The sequence below is a fragment of the Azolla caroliniana genome, unplaced genomic scaffold (genome assembly GCF_043228905.1).
Source record: "Azolla caroliniana isolate FFs.n. ecotype wild unplaced genomic scaffold, voAzoCaro1.0.p SCAF_17, whole genome shotgun sequence".
NCBI classification, from domain to species: domain Eukaryota; kingdom Viridiplantae; phylum Streptophyta; class Polypodiopsida; order Salviniales; family Salviniaceae; genus Azolla; species Azolla caroliniana.
In genome coordinates, this window is record NW_028230452.1 from 4,170,817 (window position 1) to 4,192,039 (window position 21,223).

The 21,223-nt window shown below is 38.2% G+C and overlaps 2 protein-coding genes across 3 annotated transcripts; one reads left to right on the forward strand and one right to left on the reverse strand.

Moving 5' to 3' along the window:
* The first annotated feature begins 1,956 nt into the window (after positions 1-1,956).
* LOC147852904 (copper-transporting ATPase PAA2, chloroplastic) lies at positions 1,957-14,610 on the forward strand. Of its 2 annotated transcripts, none has more exons than XM_087333367.1 (17): positions 1,957-2,748; positions 3,146-3,223; positions 3,489-3,586; positions 3,701-3,754; positions 3,866-3,952; positions 4,033-4,200; positions 4,305-4,415; positions 6,156-6,224; positions 9,222-9,331; positions 9,408-9,498; positions 9,589-9,655; positions 10,345-10,424; positions 10,702-11,189; positions 11,305-11,473; positions 11,787-11,918; positions 12,402-12,552; positions 14,189-14,610. In XM_087333367.1, the coding sequence occupies exons 1-17, from the start codon at positions 2,016-2,018 to the stop codon at positions 14,284-14,286; spliced, it is 2,784 nt and encodes a 927-aa protein (XP_087189493.1). In that variant the 5' UTR covers positions 1,957-2,015; the 3' UTR covers positions 14,287-14,610. The 2 variants fall into 2 exon arrangements, with proteins under 2 accessions (XP_087189493.1, XP_087189494.1); XM_087333368.1 differs by having other exon boundaries at positions 1,957-2,742.
* A 164-nt stretch (positions 14,611-14,774) lies between these two features.
* On the reverse strand, positions 14,775-18,211 carry LOC147852905 (pentatricopeptide repeat-containing protein At1g74600, chloroplastic-like). Its single transcript, XM_087333369.1, has 2 exons — positions 18,117-18,211; positions 14,775-18,027 (listed from the first exon to the last, which is right to left on the reverse strand). Exon 2 carries the CDS (start codon positions 17,647-17,649, stop codon positions 15,085-15,087), a length of 2,565 nt encoding a protein of 854 aa, XP_087189495.1. The 5' UTR covers positions 17,650-18,027; positions 18,117-18,211; the 3' UTR covers positions 14,775-15,084.
* Positions 18,212-21,223: the final 3,012 nt, after the last annotated feature.

Sequence of the window (21,223 nt, forward strand, 5' to 3'; positions counted from 1 at the left end):
TGACAGTCTATGCGATGGCTTTGAAACAAATAAAAAAGCATTTATGATGTATTTGGAAAGTGAAAAACATGCAAATAATTTAAAAGATTGGACATTGAAGGAAGAGGGGCAATACCCATTAGACTAGAGCATGCAAATAGCTTAAAAGATTGGATATTGAGGGAAGAGAGGCAATATATTCTTAGAGGATGCAAATTTCATACGTCATTGCTGAATGCATCAAACATACATGACGTTGCAATACAAATCATTGCGTGGTTCTAACAATGTTATTGGTAATGGTTAACCTTAGTCCTTGCATTTAGACAAAGATAATGTAATGGTAATAACCACGAGATTGGAGAATCCCTCACCATTTAACTCTTCAAACCAAAGATAATGAGATAATAAAAAATATAATTACAAATGTGACTAGTGTCATGCATGAGGGTCGTAATTAGTGTACTTCTCCCTATTGCGTTTTTTTGTTGCTTGGCTCATCTAGCCTAGGTTAGAGTCATGTGCACAAAATCTAGTCAAATCCATTGATGTTACATGTGATGTTGTTGAGGAGATAGTGGTAGATGGTTGTATCATATTTGATGAAATAAACGATGCGATGTCTCAAGCACGATTAGGCAAGGTTGAATAAGTGTGAACTTCCCTATTTCTAATTTTGGGCGATAAGAGGGACAACATTCTCATATAAGTATAAAAGGCACATGACGATTAGGCAAGGTTGAATAAGTGTGAACTTCCCTATTTCTAATTTTGGGCGATAAGAGGGACAACATTCTCAGATAAGTATAAAAGGCACATGAGGAGCCTAATAGAAGCATCTATGGTGATGGAAGGTGAAGATGAGTAGTGAACACGATGCTTTCTTGGTGATATGTTCTCTTTAGAAGGTGCGGTTGAGGGCAACCATATCAATACCAATAAGAGCATACATGCAAAAGAGTATATGACCATGATTTCTAATCTAGCGGACTTTGCAATCTAGATGTGTTGTAAGGCCATATCCTTGTAAGAAGAGAAAAAGCACAAGGTTATGACCAACTCTGATTTGAATCTCCATAAACGATTTCAAGGGTGTCATAATCAATGATAAGGCCATGGGATTGCATACGTATCTTTGTGTGAGAGAGCCGGAAACATCATGAACGTGCACTAGCAGTAGCAAAATGCTGCATGAGATAGGGAAAGAAGAAGAACAAATCTCAACTTCTTGTAGGTCATCTCTTAGGTAGCTCGTCCTCGACTTCTTGTAGGTGTAGGTCATCTCTTAGGCAGCTCGTCGGATGTCATCTGTAGCTTTGAGTTAAAGATTGGGGGGGGGGGGGGTCTACGGGGGCAAGCCGGAAAAGCATTACGTTCGTGGGTGGGATCCACGGGAGACAAGGCAAGCTGGGGTGGGTTATGATGATCCTTAATAACAGGTTTCAACGCGGAGGGGTGCACCGTGGATCCCTCCGAGAGGAAATAAAGTCAAAAAGAGGAAGAAGGTTCTTCAAGGGAGGTCACTTAAAAGAAGAAAAAAAAGGAGAAAGGAGAGAGAAAGAAAAAGGGGCCATGAAAATGAACAGGCAAGACTCATTTGGATAATGCAAAAAAAAAAAGAAAAAAAAAAGAAAAAAAAAGCAGCACGTGCTGTTTTCATCCACGTTTTGCTTTTTGCTTTTTGCTTTTGGCGTTTTGCTTTTGCCTTTTGCCTTTTTTCTCCTTCTCCCTTTTCTGATATTGCCTTTCTGTCTGTCTGTCTGTGTGTGGCTTCAAGCGTAAGGCTCGTGATGCTGACATTGACGCCCTTCCCTGCCTCACCCTCCTCCTCCTCCTGTTGCCGCAACAGATAAATGCAGCCGATCACAAGCTTCCATTGCTGAATCATCCATCCATCCATCCATCCATCCATCACTCGCAGAAGACACCACTGATCTTCTTCTTCATCATCTTCTTCTTCTCATCAACGCAGCTCCCCCCTCCCCCTCCTTTTTGAAATCTCTCGATTTATGTAGAAACCTTCCATCAGTATAGCTATGGCCTGCTCTCAAGCTCTTAACCTTCGCCATTTTGACAATTCGTCCCAGCAGAAAGCTTTACACGGGCCTTACTCAGGCCTCCTCCTCCTTGGCTACCCTTCTTTAAGAAGACCTTCTTCTTTTTTATCATCATCATCATCATCATTGTTGTTGAAGCTTCAGGTAAAGACATATTTGCAAAGATTTGCTGGCAATAAAGTTGGCATAAGAAACAGATCTACTGTTTCCGTGCAAGCGCAGCCATGGGAGAGCTCTGATCAATCCGTATCTTCTTCTTCTTCTTCTTCGAATGTTGGTGTGGTTTCGGCATCAGACAACGCAGATTCTTTATCTGTGGTTCTGGACGTGGAAGGGATGATGTGTGGAGCATGTGTCGCACGTGTCCGAAACATGTTAAAATCTCAACCTAATGTTGAATCTGTGGCCGTGAACATGCTTACAGAGACAGCAGTTATTCGTCTTTCATCATCATCTAGTTTCCATGACAGCTTTTCTTCTGCGAATTCGCTCGCTTCTCGCCTCACTGAATGTGGCTTCCCTTCAAAGAAACGGGAAGCAACAGAAGATAGAAGGTCTCAAGAGAAAATATTGGATTTGGCCAAAAAACGAGAGATTTCTCTGAGTCGAAGCAATGCTCGTGTGGCTTTTGCTTGGACACTTGTTGCTCTGTGCTGCGGAACACATGCCACTCATTGGCTACACTCCCTAGGAATCCATTTTGCTGGTCATGGTACGACTATTACTTTTATGCTGGACGATGTCTTATGCTAACTATTTGTTAATTAATGTTAGGTATGTCATCAGTCTTAAATACTGCCTTTAACTTTTGGCATTTGGCCTAATATATGATCCTCTGATAGCTATGCAAAAAAACTTAAAACTACATTTGATATTAGGCCTAGTTAGGCATTTGTTTTTTCTTTGATTAAGGGTATGTCTACCATTCATCGATGGTTTGATCATGTAAAATTTAGAGCTATCTTCCGTCTCTAGGCATGTTAAAGCATAACAGACATCCATCCATCTATACTTACATCCATGTATCAATGCGTGCATGCATTCGTGCATACATACATACACATGTTTCTTATCATATCTCACAGGATTGTTGGATATGTTTCTATCAGGCTCACCAATTGCCTTTCTTCACAATCCGTTCTTCAAGTGTATGGTTGCTCTGACTACTCTGATTGGTCCAGCTCGGGGTATGTGTCTACTGCACATGTTTTAAAAATGCAAGCTTTTCATAACTGCTAAAAGGAACAATAAATTGTTGCAGTTATGTTTAATCCACAAAATTCTTTTGAACTATATTTATGTTTCTCCATACTTATTTACACCTTATGTTTTGTTTTCCTAAGCAATGATGACAAATGCTTTCTTTGCTTCAAATCAAGTTTGGTACTACCTGTAAATCACTACAAAAGCTAGAATAACTTTTAATTCGTATTAAATTTTCTGGTTGATTAGAACTAGTTGTAGATGGATACAAAGCTTTTTTGAAGAGGTCGCCCAACATGAACACACTTGTGGGTGTTGGTGCAACTGCTGCTTTCTTAATAAGCACTGTAAGGTCCATGTTTGGTTGGTTATATTCACTCAAAGTTCTGTCTGCAAATGTTTGTGCCTTTTTGACAGACTTGATATCAAATGAACCTATTAACTTTATTGTTTTTATGTAGGCTTCACTGGCGAATCCTGGTCTTCATTGGGATGCCTCGTTTTTTGATGAGCCAGTATGTCTTCTTTTGGGTTGTATCACTCTGCCTATTAAAAATGAAATATCAGATTTAGATTCTTACGATTCTATAAAATTATGGTGAATGTTGCTAAAATATTATGATTAGGTCATGCTTCTTGCTTTTGTTCTCTTGGGAAGAGCACTTGAAGAGCGAGCAAGAATCCAAGCTTCCAGTGACATGCATGACCTTTTGGTAATCAATTCAAATGGTTATCTAATTGACTAGAATTTCTCTAGAAAAGTTATCTTATGGTGTTTGTTTCTCGAGAACAGTCTCTTGTACCTCCGGAGTCACGTTTGGTGGTGGAAGAGGATGACGGGACATCCCCTCCATCAGGGGAACTTCTTACAGCCCACACCATATCTGTAACTGTACCAACAAGTCAAATACGACCTGGTGATTCTGTACTTGTATTTCCCGGCGAGACTATTCCTGTGGATGTGAGCTCCAATGCAAATATTCTAATCATCAGATTGATTGTATGCCAATGTATTTTAGTCTTCTTATGGTTTGGCTAAAGTAACAGGAAACCTTGTTGTGACAGGGTTCTGTAATTGCTGGAAGGAGTGCAGTAGATGAATCAATGCTTACTGGTGAGCCGATGCCGGTACCAAAGCTTACGGGTACAACAGTCTCTGCAGGAACAATGAACTGGGTATATAAATCTAGAATGATTATAACGAGGCTAACTCTTTCACATGTTAAAATTTGTCATATATTTGAACATCTATAAGGGTACAAGAGTTCAAAATGAAGATGATAGAAGCAAGGGAGTATATAGCTTAGCGGGAGATTGAGAGATTTTGTCCTCCATTGCAAAGGCATTTAATGATGACATATATTGCACAGACACAAATCTGATCAAAGATTAGTGCTCATCCATGAGAAGTAAAAATAGAAACATGGCATCAGCATGTAAACAACACATATACCAATACAAATAATTACAAGTTTGAGCTGCAACGTCAAATTGCGTTACAGGGGAGAGTAGTTAGGATTACAATGTTCTCTTTTAAGCTTCTTGAATGAATTGCATTATGTTCCCAGAAGTTTCTTCCTAAAGAGATGCATTGATTTATTGTGGCTAGGAGGAAAGAAAGATATATTAATGTTTTTTAAGAGACCAAAATGGCCTATAAGAACCAAACAAAAGATTAAATCTTTAAATGTTGTCTCGTTTTTGAGAACAACAAACCAAAATAATTTTAACCAAGTAAAAAAGTAAATAAAAATAAAGGCGACAAAAGAATCTTGTTACTACACATAAGATTCTCAAATTAGATTGTAATTTCTGTCTTCGAAAGATCTAGATTGGAGGAACCTTTGAAGTGAGGGAAGCACCTGTGCTGGCGGGAGATAATGGCCTTTTTGTGTCAATGACAAGGGTGGTGAGATCATGTTCCATGAGGCCGGGGCCTATGTGCATGACAAATAGCTATTGCCTAATGTATTGTATCCCCTTCGCAATGTCTTGGTCGGGAGCCCACTTGTGTAGTCTTGATTGACTTGTAGCATGAGTAGGAATGACGGGGCCAAAGAAAGTTGTGATTGTTCTTTGTTGATGAGCTTTGCATGATTGTATTGTTGTCCAACAATTTCTCCTTGTGTCTCTTGAGTTCTTGCAAGAATAATCCCAAGCATCGTTGGTCCTCATAGTCCCTTACCAAAGCCTTGATTTACAAGGCAATGGTATCTCCCTCTTATTTCATTAAAAATATTGCAATGACAGACATAGAATTCATCAGATTCCATTAGTTCTAAGTTTGATTTCCTTACAAAGCCAGCATTGTCTAGAAATGCCGTATTAATATGTTCAAAAACATAAATAGATGGACATATGAAAATTGATTATCAATATGGTATGCAGTAATATGCTCAGAAATATGGATGGATGGATGTACGAAAATTGATTACCAATATATTATGCAGTAATATGCTCAGAAACATGGTTGGATAGACGTACAAAAATTGGTTACTAATGGTATGCAATAATATGCTCAGAAACATGAATGGCTGGACGTACAGAAATTGATTACCAAGAAAGGGTTGCAAATTTTGTTGTTGCATGTACAAGGTTCACATTACAGATCTTTTATGCTGGGCCTAAGCCTGCTTTCACTACAAGGATCCATGAAAGAAAACCAATCTAGAAAAGACTGACTGCATACATGAAGGATGGCATATAAAAGAATTGCATATGCTATGCATAGTGGTAGACAAGCCTTGTTTTGTATGCATGTGCTATATAAAAAATTTGGGTAGTATATCTTTTTGATCACTATGTTATTGATTATTTGTACTTTGATTTTAAGAATTAAAAATGAAATGTAGAGATGCTTCCTAGACAGCAGAATTGAATTTGGCTTTTGATGTAATACATATTTTTGTTCTGCAGGAGGGACCAATAAAGGTGAAAGCATCAGCGATAGGCACAAACTGTGTGGTTTCAGATATCATTCAAATGGTGAACTTTCATGTTTTATATGTTGATATATCCAGATAGCACTTCGATTTTTTTTCTGCTGTTTTACATGCATTCTTTTTCAATAAAGTGGTCTAGTTTAAATATTATTGTGTTTACTGAGCCATAACTTTTCAGTTAGAATATACTAACCCTGGAAAGTTCACAATGGTCAATTCGATCATCTAAATAATATGAATTAAGAGAGAGTTAACAGGAGAGAGAGAGTGAGATATTAACGTCTTTTAAGAGGCCAAAATGGCCTATAAGACCAAACAAGAGATTACATCTTAAGTGTTGTCTCGTCTTTGAGAACAAATCAAAATAAAATAAATATTACTTTGTAAATATAAAAGTAAATAAGATAAAATGAGACGAGGGAATCTGGTTTTCGGCACATGTGAGATTCTCAAGTTAGATATATTGTAGCTTTTGTATTCGAAAAGATCTCTAGCATGGGTCGATTCAGAATGGAAAGGTCTCCGAAGCGAGGGAAGCACCTGCGATGGCGGGAGATAATGGCCTTTATTTGTCGATGACAAGGGTGTTGAGGTCGTGGTCCATGGGGCCGGGGCCTACGTGCACGACAAATTGCTATTGCCTGATCAATGGTAACCCCTTTGTTATGTCCTGGTCGGGAGCCCATTTGTGTATCCTTTGATTGACTTGTAACATTAGGAGTGACGAGGCTAAAGAAAGTTGTGATTGTTCTTTGTGGATGAGTTTGTGTGGCTGTATTCTTCAACAACTTTTCCTGATGTCTCTGGAGCTCTAGCAAGAAAAGTCCTAGGCACCTTTGGTTCTCATATTCTATTACCTTGCATAGCGGGCTAAAGCCTTGTTTAAAGTGGCAATGGTATCTCCGTCTGATTTCATAAAAGACAATACAATGACAAACATAGTGTTCTTTGGATTCCACTCTTTGATGACACAGTTGGCAAATTTCTTCTAGAGGTATTTGTGTATATTTGCCTACCTCAATCTCTGATGTGATGAAGTTCACGGCTGCCCTATCACACTGTGCAACGCATAGGATAGATGTATGTCCATATAAGGTGGCCTGATGACAAATCCATCCTCCGATGTGTATGAGAGGTGTGTCTTAGAGAGAGAAAGAAAGAAAGAAAGAAAGAAAGAAATATTAACGTCTTTTAAGAGGCCAAAATGGCCTATAAGACCAAATAATAGATTACATCTTAAGTGTCGTCTTGTCTTTGAGAACAAATCAAAGTAAAATAAATATTACACAGTAAATATAAAAGTAAGTAACATGAAAAGAAAATTAATGAGGGAATCTGGTTTTTGGCACATGTGAGATCCTCAAGTTAGGTATATTGTAGCTTTTGTCTTCGAAAAGATCTCTAGCATAGGTTGATCCAGGATTGAAATGTCTCCGAAGCGAGGGAAGCACCTACAATGGCGGGAGATAATGGCTTTTATCTGTCGATGACAAGGGTGTCGAGGTCGTGGTCCATGGGGCCGAGGCCTACGTGCACGGCAAATTGCCATTGCCCGATCAATTGTAACCCCTTTGTTATGTCCTGGTCTGAAGCCCATTTGTGTATCCTGGGGTTGACTTCTAGCATTGGGAGTGATGGGGCTAAAGAAAGTTGTGTTTATTCTTTGTGGATGAGCTTGTGTGGCTGTATTCTTCAACAACTTTTCCCGATGTCTCTTGAGCTCTAGCAAGAAAAGTCCTAGGCATCGTTGGTCCTCATATTCCATTACCTTGTGTAGTGGGCCAAAGCCTTGTTTAAAGAGGCAATGGTATCTCCCTCTGATTTCATAAAAGACACTACAATGACAAACATAATGTTCTTCAGATTCCACTCCTGATGACACAATTGGCAAATTCTCTCTTCTAGAGGTAGTCGTGTATATCTACCTACCTCAATCTGTAGCTGATGTGATGAAGTTCGCAACTGCCCTATCACACTACGCAACACATAGGATAGATGTATGTCCATATAAGGTGGCCTGATGACAAATCCATCCTCCGATGTATGTAAGAAGTGTGTCTTATAGTGGGCCATCTTTGTACCAAGTGGTATTTTGGGGCTGATCCATGTTATCTTGTTTTCCAAGTTAATAATATCAGTTCGGATCACTCTATTCTTTTCCACTTTGGTCATATTTAGATGGGGACAGTCCAAGCTATATTGGAACGGGGGTAGTGCATTTATACTCATGCCATGTGACTCGAACCATTGTTGCATTTCAGCATACCAACAATTAGTGTCTCCATTTTCAGCCAGTTGTTTTGATGACATAAGTGCCAACCTTGGGTACCTTCGTTTAGGGAGCTCCCAAAGACGTTGGATATATGTCACTGATCGGAACGCCTCGGTTATTATAGGTTGCAAGTGCAAGCGCTAGCAAGCTAAGGTTGCAAAGCTAGACGCTCAAGGGTGATTGACAACCAGTCTCACCCTTTCCTACTGTTCAAACCTTACACGATCAACTTGTTTGAAGATGACATCGAACTACAAGACATCATTGCGACATTATGTGAAACATGGTGGTAAAATAAGATGATTAATGTAATCTTCATTTTGTATATGTAGAATATATAGATTAAGATGTAGCCCTAATGGTAACATCAGATTTTTAAAAGGCTTTGGTATGGTACAATGGTATTGCATAATATAGCAATCCAAAAGATGGGCAATATCAAAGTCATGTAATCATTAGAGTAGCCCTTTTCTTCTTTTTCTTTGTATTTATAAGCAAGAGGTATTCATCTCTCATCAAATTTTTAATATAGACTGACCTAAATATTGACATTATTGAAAGACTCAAATCAATGTTGTGTTTATGAAACAAAGCTTGCCATTATAGAACTTGAAATGAAAGGAATGATTAGGATAGATGCTGTAGTAACTGTCTCTGTCACATACTTAGATGCAAACAGCAACCACTTTACCCTCCTTGGGATCTGAATGTATTATGTGACAATGAGAAATAAATGTGGCTATTAATCTGCATGTGCTTGCTCTGCAGGTAGAAGATGCTCAATCAAGAGAAGCACCAGTTCAAAGGCTGGCAGATTCCATAGCAGGTCCCTTTGCTTATACAATAATGGCAGCTTCGGCGACAACATTCCTTTTCTGGTACACTAGTTCTTCGGTATTCTGTTTTACTGCTGTTACAATCCCTAAGATTATTTTTAACTGAAATGTTTTTCAGGAATTTTTTTGGTGCACATTTTTATCTTAATGATATGAATTTGGAAGGCAGTAGTCTATTTCTAAGCCTCAAGCTTGCTATAGATGTCCTGGTATGATTGATAAAACCTGATTTCCGCTCAGATTTATTTATCTTTCTGCAGTCCCTTTTGTAGATTAGAGGGGCAATTGTATTCTTGCAGGTAGTTGCATGCCCTTGTGCATTGGGTCTGGCAACTCCGACTGCAGTTCTGGTTGGGACTTCCATGGGTAGGTTTTCCTGGTAGTGAGCTTGGATGATATGCTGTGACTACTATATAGCTAGTTCATATTTTTGTACTGTGCTGTTTTGCATTTTTCGCAGTGCTTGACTTTGTGTTTGTTGCTTAGAGAGTCTATTATCACAGATCGGTATATATAATCGTAACTGAGATTATACGAATGCATAAAGCTATCTGAATTTATCGAATAAGACTATCTAATCATGTCTTTAAAGCTATAAGTTCAGCCTACCAACAAGAGAAAAAAGGAAAAGTACGCATGCTAGAAAAACATCTGAATCTCTAATTCTCTGAGAGGTGCTATTCTCTGTTCCCCATCTGCAATCTATGAGCATGGAATATATCTCCCCAAGAAAATAATAACGGTACTATTTGGTTCTGCACAAAAACATTTATGAGTAGGATAGTACACAACTAATTCTTGTGTGCAATGAGATCTAGAAAATAGGAATGCTTCTCCTGTATTTTGTAACCTTTACCTGTGAGCATCCTTTCTTGTATTTTATCTGTTCTCTTTTATTCGCTACATACTTCAAAGAACAACTTCAACTTGATCTTTTATTTAATATTTTAATTATTCTTTTAGTTAATATGTCTCTGTTGTAGAGTAATGACGTTGAGGTGTATTTTCCATAATTTCCACATGTACTTTGGTGACAATAAGGCTGTATATCTCAGGTGCCAAAAGGGGGCTACTACTCCGTGGTGGGGATGTTCTTGAAAGGCTTGCTGGTGTGAATAAGGTTGTCTTCGATAAGGTCAGTGGGCAACGATACTTCATTTGTTAGATTCATAAGTATATATTTCTTAGAATCACAGGCAGATAACTTCTTAGATAGAATCAACGGATGACCTATTTACATGCATTCATCCACATAGCTATATAGTTAACACCAAAAGGTTCTATTTTCCAGTATGTATATGCCATGTGTGTGCATCTTTAATGGTCATTGGACTCAACTTACTTTTGTTACCTTTTAAGAAATAGAATTTTATTTCATAACGATTTCAAATATTTTTCTTCCTGAGTTGTAGACAGGAACTTTAACTTTAGGTAAGCCGACTGTATCTGCAATTGCCAGTGCTGGCGTTTACACAGATGAGGAAGTTCTGAGTCTAGCTGCAGCTGTTGAGAGACATACACGTCATCCAATTGCCTCAGCAATAATAAAGGAATCTGACAGAATGAATCTTGATCTTCCGTCTACCACTGGTCATTTAACTGAGCCAGGTTATGGCGCTTTGGCTGAGATTGGAGGAAAGATTGTGGCTGTTGGCTTGTTTGACTGGGTATATGAGTGCTGTGAAAGGAAATCTTCTAAAGATGTTCCATCAGAAAGTTTACCGGTTGTGCTAAATATGTTGGAGAAACAGCTAAGTGGAATTCTGATGAACAAAATGGGATCTCTGTCAGTCAGTGAGTCAAAGACCACCGTATATGTGGGCATGGAAGGCATGGGCATTGTAGGAGCAATAGCTGTGACTGACAATCTCCGTAAAGATGCAAAACTAACCATTGAAAGGTCTCTTTCCTATCATACAAATGCACCGTTCTCTTAAGGCCTTCTGCAATCTGGATTACTGGTTGCTTTAATAAAAAGATACTCATTATCTTCTTTTCTTCTGGGCTTCATACAGTTTGCAGGAAATGGGGATAGAGACTTTAGTTCTGTCTGGCGACAGGGAAGAGGCAGTTGCAAGCATTGCTGGAGGTCTTGGCATAAATTATATGCATGGGGGCTTAAAACCCAAAGACAAAGCTGATTTAATTGCAGACTTGCAGAGGAAAGGATTTTGTGTTGCAATGGTATGTCCAAGCTCTGATTTGAACAGATGGAACTCTGAAATCTAAACAATGGATTCTGACTAGATTTATGCCTTAGTGAAATTGATGGATCTGGAATAATAAGCACATTGATTGTAGGTTAAACTTAATGTGCCTATTATATCAGTGCCTATTATATCATAAGATTATAAATCATCAATTCTGATTCCTGATCACCTCAAGTTCTGTGCATGTTTCGTGTGTAGAATTATTCTTTATAAAAGCATACCATCTGTAACCTGAGGATAATAACTGATACAGTTCGTGATTGTTTGGCTTGTAACTATCAATATAGGTTGGAGATGGCGTGAATGATGCACCGGCCCTTGCAGCAGCTGATGTGGGCATGGCTTTGAAGATGCAAAAGAGTGAAGATGCTGCTTCAGATGCAGCGTCTGCAATTCTTCTCGGCAATACTCTATCTCAGGTTAGTCATTCTTAGTTATCAATCCTTTTCTTATGTAATTGGATCACTGGGGTACTGTGGCATGGTATATTCCAATGGTTTAAAAAAAATGCTACTTTGTTGTGGTACTTAACTGACTTCTTGCAGGGAAGGAAACTATATTCCATATCAAACAACATTAAACAGCTTCTTAAAGAATGATATTAGGTTCCAGACATGGCTTCTCAGATATGCAAGACAGTTAAACCACTAAATATTTGAATGAACTTACAAAATGAGCCAAGGCATGCTTAGGGATATCAATAACTGTTCTCAATTAAGATGTATAGCTGCCCATCTGCTCAAACTGTCGAATGTGATCTGGGATATAAATAACCATTCTCACTTAATATGTAGAGCTGCCCATCTACTCTAAATGTCAAATGTTTGCACCATCCTAATGTGATTGTCTTACATTATTAAAGTTGCACTGAGACAACCATTTTTTCTCTGAATTTTGTACAGGTGGTAGAGGCAATTGAGTTATCACGGGCCACTATTCAAAAAGTTAAACAAAATCTAGGGTGGGCTCTGACATACAATGCAATTGCCATTCCTTTGGCTGCTGGTGTTCTATTACCAAACTATGGATTCTCAATGTCTCCTTCTATTGCAGGTGTGTTTAAGATCTTTTCCTTTTCTTCTATTTTAAGCTAATGCATGGTTAAAATGTCATTTGAACCTTTGCTTCCTACTGAAACCTTCTAGCGATGTAGTCCAATCAGTGGAATTCAAACCGGTTTAAGTGCATGGGTTAATAAACACTTGCTCTCCAATAGGGGCATGGCCCGAATGTGGAGAGAAATAAATGTTACCTTTAACATCTTCAAAAACCTGGAAAGAAAGAAAGGTATATCAATATCTTTTACTAGGCCAAAATTGCCGAGAATACCAAACAAAATATTCTTAAAATGTTGTCTTGTCTTTGAGAACAACGAAATCAAAATAAATGTAATTAGAACGAGAGAATGGATGTTTTATTGTCCATGCAGAGGCCAAATTTGACCTATGGGACTGAATAAACATATCATCTTATATGTGAGAGATATATTTTATTATCAGCTTTGAAGGTCAAATATGACCTACAAGACAAAAAAATTAGTGTTTTCATGTAGTACATGTGAAAATGAGTAGTGACTCTTGATCTTCACCAACATTACTAAATGAATGTTCCAATTGAGAGTACACACTATGACTATGAGATAAATGCGTTTAAGGATTGGGTTGGTTCGAAGATTTGTGAAAAGCATAGTTGAATTTTATCGAAGGTGGAATTTTGTATGAAGTGTGATTCCCATACAATTTTAATCTGTCAATGAGTGGGTGTGAACCTTAAAACAAGGTACCCAACAACCATTTCCATAGCTATAATCTCATGGGAAGTGATCCCATCTCAAGATGTAAGACATGTTTTTGAATGGTGAAAAAGGTAATTCTTGAGAATCCAACATTTAATTTCTCCACTATTGCATATGTTCTCAAATGCATGGTATGGTCTCTTTCCTTCCTCTGAGTGGCGGGTAGCACATTCATTCCACCTATGATATGAAGGAACTTCAATTCCACACAATTTCAAGTAGCTCATTGACGTACAAAATGTCTGGTTTATCCTTATTTTGGCTCATCACAAGCATAATCTTCATTTTAGTGCTATTGACACTCATCTTCATATGCATGCAAAACTCTTCCAATGCCTTCATAAGCTTTTTGCATCTGCTAAATTATTTGCAAAAAGCACCACAAAAGCATGGTGACTATACTCCTAATGGCAACTTCCTCGATACCTTTTTCCTTTATTAACTTGACAACCATTTGTTCTAATTTATCAATGCATAAACCAAATAGAGTTGGTGAGAGTGGTCATCAATTCCATTGCCTATATGTACATGACATAAACCTTCTCACAAATTCAAGAAATTGCAAGCATATATTCTTTTGCTACCTTGAGTTCTTCCATGCACCTCCAAAGATGCTCGTGGTGTACTATATCAAAAGCTTTCTTGAATTCTATGAAGTAACAATATAAACCCCTACCTCTCAAGCAACATTTTTCGAAGAAATACTTGAAGGGTGTTATGTTGTCAAAAGGCAGCTTGTCTTTAAGCCGTAACTGTGTTCTTTTCCCCACACTTATCTTTGATTCCATTAGACATCTAGATAGTTTTGCCATAGTTTTACCATAAGTGGTAAAAGAGAGAGAGAGAGAGAGAGAGAGAGAGAGAGAGAGAGAGAGATTGATTTTTCTTTTACAGGTGCAATGATGGCGATGAGTTCTATTATTGTTGTTTCAAACTCTTTATCTTTGAAGCTCCATCCATTGGGTCGTGTGTCACAAGAAGCAAAAGTTTGAAGTGCATGTACATTGTAGTTATTTGCAGAGTGAATGAACTTCATGCATGGCAATAATATACCTTAAGTTTCACTTAATTTATCTTATGACTACCTAATTTCCAATTTATTTCTTCCCATTCCATATCTGCTACCAAAGAGCGCGGCTTCCATTTTCCATTCCTGCCCCTCTGACTGGAATGCTGATGTTCTTTTTAGTTCTTTTTAACATGAAATCTATAAAGCCCAAAATCCCCCACCACTGAATCCCTTTGGCTATAAGATGTACATACCTTGTGTGATTCTCTTCACCTCTTGCCTAATAAATTATAATTAGTTTTATGCATCTCATAACTTCAATGTTATTATATCTTAGACATTAACACTGATATGTCTCCACGTGCCTAACTGTCTGTGCCCACTGGTAATCAATTTTGGATGATTCAAAATTTTCAACATTGCAAGAATTGTTTTGTTTCTCTTACATTTTGCGATCATTCCCATATAGTCTTTTCTTAAGGTCAACTGAATTATGATAACCAGGTGTCTTCTGTTTGCATTCCTGCCAAAACCTGAAATAATTCTTCTCGTCAAATGCATTTAAGCATATCTTTCTTGGGGCTAATTTGAAAATTTTAGATTCGGATCCCTCATTAGTTTGATAGTATGATGCTATGGTCTTAGAATTTAGTTGAGTCATAATGGTAACATTCCATGGAGTTGCTCCATTCAAGATATATCTCATCATATATTAAGTCATCATCATGGGGGATAAGGACTATGGTCTGAGTAATCAGGTTGAGGTTGGTCTAAGAGTTCTTTACTTTTGCTGCTCACTTTCAGGTGTAGCAACTGGTCCTCTATCCTTGTGCATACCTGATGCAAGGTATATGTCAGACATTTCCAAGTCCATAGGAAACACTTCATTGAAACAATGTCTTCCTATGCTCATACTTCCATAAACCTTGCTAGAATTCAGTAACGATGTCCAAACAATAGGATCTGGAGGTGTGGGCATAGTTTGCAAAAGGTCTGCTGCTTCATTTAAGTGACCTCTTCGTGCAAAATTATCAACCATGCAGTTGAAGTGCTCAGCTTTTGGCATGATATCATAGGTTTCAAGCATCGCCCGAAAATGTTCACAACCTTTATTTAGTTGTCCAGAATGGCTGCATGCTGCAAGGATACTAGTGAACATTGCATCAACAGGTTTGGCACCATGCTGTTGCATTTCATCAAGGCAACACTGGACTTGATCCAAGTTCCCATACAAAGCATACCCTGCTATCAATGTGCCCCATGAGACTATATTTTTATTGGGCATGTAATCAAAGATATTACGTGCTTCATCGAGGCTCCCACAGTTTGCATACATTTCAATAAGAGTGCTCCCAACTACAACATCCATTGGAAGTCCAGTGCTTGCGAACTGATGATGTACCAATCGCCCTTGCTCAATGGATCCAGTGGCACCACAAGACTTCAATATGTACAGTATGGTAATACCATTTGGCTCAATGCCCTCTTGTTGCATCCTCCTAAACAGCTCAAATGCATTGACATCATGCCCATGCAGGGCATACCCTGTTATCATTGCACCCCATGATACCACATCTCTATTAGTAAGGCATTCAAAGACATGACATGCATCTTCGACTTCTTCACATTTTATATAAGTATCTATTAGTGTGCTTCCAGTAATCATATTTTGTTCACACCCATTTTGGATGATATGACAATGAACCATCCTGAGAGCTTTGATCACATTCTTGTTTCCACATGCTTTTAAGACAGATGAGAATGTGACTGTACTTGGCTCAATACCATCCTGCAGCATTTTGTTGAACAAGCCAAAGACAGAATGCACTTTATCATGCTGGGCATATCCCAATATCATTGCTCCCCATGACACTGAGTCACGACTTTGTAATCCTTCAAACAGCCGATATGCATCTTCCAAACTCCCACATTTTGCATACATATCAACCAATGCACTAAGGACAGCCATATCTAGACTAAATTCTGATTCAGCAATGTGTGCATGCACTTGTCGACCGTGTTCAATTGATTCCATGCTGCTACAAGAACTTAAAATGCACAAAAACATGGGTTTACTAGGCTTTAGACCTTCTTGATGCATTCTTGAAAGAAGCCGGAGAGCCATTCCAACATCACCATGCTGCACATATCCTGTCAGGATTGCACCCCACGAAACCATATTTTTTTGGGGCAAAGTATTAAACACCTCGTATGCCTCATCCATGCTGCCTAATTTGGCATACATATCAATCATGGAACTACCAACAACTAAATCTAATTCGAACCCTCCTCTTAATATGAGGTCATGCACATGTCTACCCTCAAGGATCGCACCCACACATCCGCATGCCTTTAACATGGATGACATTGTGGCTTTATCTGGTTTCATTCCTAGTCCAATCATTTTTGTGAAAAGACCCAAGGCAAGATGTCCATGGCCGTGTCGTGCATAGCCTGTAGTCATAATACAATACGATATTATATCTTGGTTTGGTAATCCGTCAAATATATTCTGTGCTTCTTCCAGCTCTCCGCATTTAGCATACATGTCCATTACAGAGCTCCCTACCACTACATCAGATTCAAGACCACTTTCAATAAGGAGACCATGTACTAGTAAACCTTGGCCAAAATTTTCCATATTGCCACATGCTCTTAAGACATACAATAGTGATACTTTGGTTGTGCTCATCCCTTTCTCTTGCATTTCATAGAATAACTCCAAAGCAAGAGTTAAGTCCCCATGCTCGGCATATCCTGCAATTATCACATTCCATGACACCTCATTTCGATCTGACAAATCATCGAAAACCTTTCGGGCATCCACTACACTCCCACATTTACAGTACATGTCAATGATCGAGCTTCCCATGACTACATCCACCAAAACTCCAGCTCGAATAATTTCTCTATGTAGAACTCTACTATTCTTTACACATCCTACAAAGACACAATACTTTATCGCAGACAAATATGAGACCTTATCAGGAACAATCTCATCTTTCTCCTGCATTTTGCAAAACAAGAGGAGAGTTTGCTCATAGTCTCCAAGATTTAAGTGTGCACTTATGAGTGCATTCCAAGTAAAAATGCTCGGATTTAATACTTGGTAAAATGCTTCACTAGCATCAACAAGGCTTCCACATGCAGTAAACATGCGGATGATGTGATCCATAATAAAAGAATCTGAATCAAGCCCATGGATAAATACAATGGAATAAATTTGTCTACCCATTAGAAGGCATTTCTTTTTGGTGCAATCTTGTATATGTTTACAAATAGATCCCCTCGAAAACAAAAGCTTTTGCTCCAGAGAAGAATCCAAAGTATGCATAGCAACATGCATTGTAACCTTGTTATTGCACTCCAACACACTTAACAATCACAGTGTATTAGGATATTGAAACAAATCATCTCTGTAATAAAAAAGCATCCATCTATAGTGGACACATTATAAAACTAATTGCCCATGCATATATTGCAATGGAGAATGAAAATATGCATGAGTCTAGATACATACGCATAAATGCGTACAAAAACAATGTGCAAACAAATCATTTTTCTCCCAAATATACATATTTATGCAAAGAAAAACTAACAGTTTCAAATATCTGTGTTTGTATTTTGGCATTTCCATATCCAAACTTGGAGAGAAGACTTGTGATACACTTTGTATGCAACACAGAGTTTCCATTTGCAAGAGCTGTGTGTACAGGAGGGCTGTCTGTAAAAAGAAAGTTAAAGAGTGAAAACGAAAAGAGGAAACAAATTGACGCAAAATAGCAAATGAGCTGAGGCCATAGAGAAACGCACTTGCGATCCACTGATCTTGGCAGCAAACGCAAAAGAATTGTGTCTTTTCAGTATCATCTTAATTAAAGTTCAGGCGCTGTGTTACAGAGAGGTTTCCATGGCTTCAGCCTTCAATAATAATAATAATAACACAATAGAAAGCTCCTTCCTCCATTTTCTATGAGTATGTATTAGTTACTTACATAGCTCTATGGCGTTTACAACACGGCAAGAAACTCGCCGAGCTCCGCCGTCGAGTTTAACAGTGTTGCGGTTGTAGACAATGAGATAGAGTTTAACGTTAAGTTTTGGCGAATAACAATGTAGCGGAATGGGGCTGTAAGATAAGTGAGAATGCGAATGCAAACGAGAGAGAATGGGGGCCTCTTTGTTGTGCCATATATGGGCAGGGGGTCAGTGTGGGCGAGACACCAAGGGGCATTAAACCATATCGTCTCACACAATCTCATGCATGATTCAACATTAATCTGTGGATTGTTCTGGGATATTCTTGTGCGCATACATCCTAAGTCATTTAACCTTACAATTCCTCGTTACCATTAGCCTATGTTCTCTTATCGAGAAAGTTGATTACATTGGGTGTAACTTGCTAGCTTTTGTTATTAGAAACTCCAATTCTAATACATTGTCTTGAATCTTAAAACAATATTGGTTAGAAACCTTCACAGTCGAAAATGTGACACATTTTTTTAATAAAGAAACTTATAGAATATGTTCTATGGGAGAAACCCTTCTTGAAGCTTAAGGACAAATACTAATGCAAAGGCATGTATACTATGTGGATACACCCACACATAAGTGACTATTAGGGAAACCAAAGTTCAAGCTATTTTTTAGGCTCGGTGATTAGTCAATCATTGTCTATTAACCCCTTTTTTGTCCAACTAAGAGTCATCATTTTCATAAGATTCCTAGGTTTTCTTGTCAAGGTTGGTGTTTGACATATTTCGACGCGTTTAATTGTCTTAACCTTTTTAAGGGGGGTTGATTTTTCTTTTCCTATTGCCCCATTGGCGAGTCACATAAAAAATACAAACCAGACGTCTTTTTTCTTTTCCTTGGTTTTTTGTCTCTTCCAACTTTTCTATATATGTACAATGAATTTCCTAATATTGCACTTTTGAAAACACTATATACATATATGTCTTAGTTTTACACAATCTTAGGTTGATTCTTGTAGAGTAATGTAACAACATGCGAACAACAATCCATATACCACAACTTCTTTCCTCGTGGAACATATATAAATAGTGAAAGACAACAAGAACATTATAGGTTTGAATCAAATGCTTTGTATGTAAGCTTTGACTAAGCATGGCACACTCATAATACACAACCCAATGACTATTCTCTTTTCTAGAAGGTATTTCTAGAAGGTATTTCATTGAAATATGGAAATACACGATGAAATATCAATGACTACATCAAATACAAATGGCATATTAGAAAAAAGCCATGAATTAACATTAAGGGCAAATGAATTTCCTTGTTTTTTTAAAGTATGTAGAATGAAATTCTTGTAATTATATGGGACCCCACAACCTCCTTAAATAAAATTAGATATGTGGTTATGAAATTCAAGCAAGCTTTTTAAAGAGGATATATACTTAGAAAAGATCAATATGATGTGATTCTAAAATGAAGACCCCGAAAGTGACTATTCACAATTCTCAAATTGTACAAGTTGAATAACGTTGAAATGATGGACTTGGGGAGATTAGAGATTTTTATTAACGGAGCATCGACAATTGTGTAGAGCTCCAAAATGGCAGAAGACAAAGTGGATAGTCTTTAGAAGATCCGTATGTGCATGTACATGTTATTTCCCAAATCTATTGTTGGTTGAAATTCTAGAGATTGTTAGAAGTCGAGTATTTGCAACTCAAAACAAATTTAAAAATTTGGAGATTAAACCCAACCAAACCTTGACACTATACGAGTCGAATTGTTTAAGCTATCCTCGAGCCCAAACCTTTAAAACCATGAATTGTAAACCATTTCGCAATTACCTTATATAAAAATATATAATTGAAGATTAGCAACTTGAACGTAAACTAGGGTTGGTGACATGGATTATAAAAATGGCCCTATAAGTATTTAGAATGGGTTTCATGCTGGACAAAAATGCAAATCATGGAACTAGTACAATTCCAAGCAAAACCTTCTATCCTCCGTGTTAAACCAAACTACTTTCCAAATTTGGAACTTAAACATAACCATTTCTGTTGTTGAGTTGTTAAGTGGTCATGATGCAGTTTGGGTGCCTGCCAAACTCGCGGCCAATAGCAAGAGATTACCTTAGCTTTCAAATCACACAAGACATGCATGCAATACCACAAAAATTATTGCACAATCATAACATGTTACTTAGTACTAGAAAATTAGAGAGATCTCCATGTCGTTAACTAGTTGAGCCATAAAATGTAAAATCGGAAAAATGGACATTTGTGAGCAAGTAGACAAACATGGATGGGGATGATAGATAGGGATCTCCAAACAGGAGCGAGCCAATAAGTGCACTACTATTGCATGTTGAGAAGTAAAGAGAGGGTGCGAGGGCGATATGGACAATGAGAGAGTCCAGATGGGATGGGATGGGGATGGGCAAATGTCCACCCTCTCAGAACGGAACACAAGAAATGAACCGGCAAATGCTCACCCCCTCAACACACACACAAAACACAAAACAAGAAATGGACAGGCAAATGTCCACCCTCCAAAACACACACAAAACACAACACAACAAAAGAAATAGGTGGACAAATGTCCACCCTCTCAAAAACAAACAGAAAACACAACACAAACAATGGGTGGGCAGATGTCCACCCTCTCAAAAACAGACAGAAAACACGACACAAACAATGGGTGGGCAGATGTCCACCCTCTCAAAAATAGACAGAAAACACAACACAAACAATGGGCGGGTAGATGTCCACCCTCTCAAAAACACACAACACAAGAAATGGATGGGCAAATGTCCACCCTCTCAAAAACACACAACACAGAAATGGGTGGGCAATTGTCCACCCTCTCTAAAACACACAACACAACACAACACAACACAACACAACACAACACAAGAAATGGACGGGCAAATGTCCACCCTT

Bases quoted from the DNA above. Each gene is read 5' to 3' on its own strand.
- LOC147852904 (XM_087333367.1), top strand. From the start codon at position 2,016: ATGGCCTGCTCTCAAGCTCTTAACCTTCGCCATTTTGACAATTCGTCC. The intron at 4,201-4,304 runs GTGAGCTCCAAT...TTGTTGTGACAG, and splicing joins GCGAGACTATTCCTGTGGAT to GGTTCTGTAATTGCTGGAAG. The intron at 10,425-10,701 runs GTCAGTGGGCAA...CCTGAGTTGTAG, and splicing joins ATAAGGTTGTCTTCGATAAG to ACAGGAACTTTAACTTTAGG.
- LOC147852905 (XM_087333369.1), bottom strand. From the start codon at position 17,649: ATGCATGTTGCTATGCATACTTTGGATTCTTCTCTGGAGCAAAAGCTT.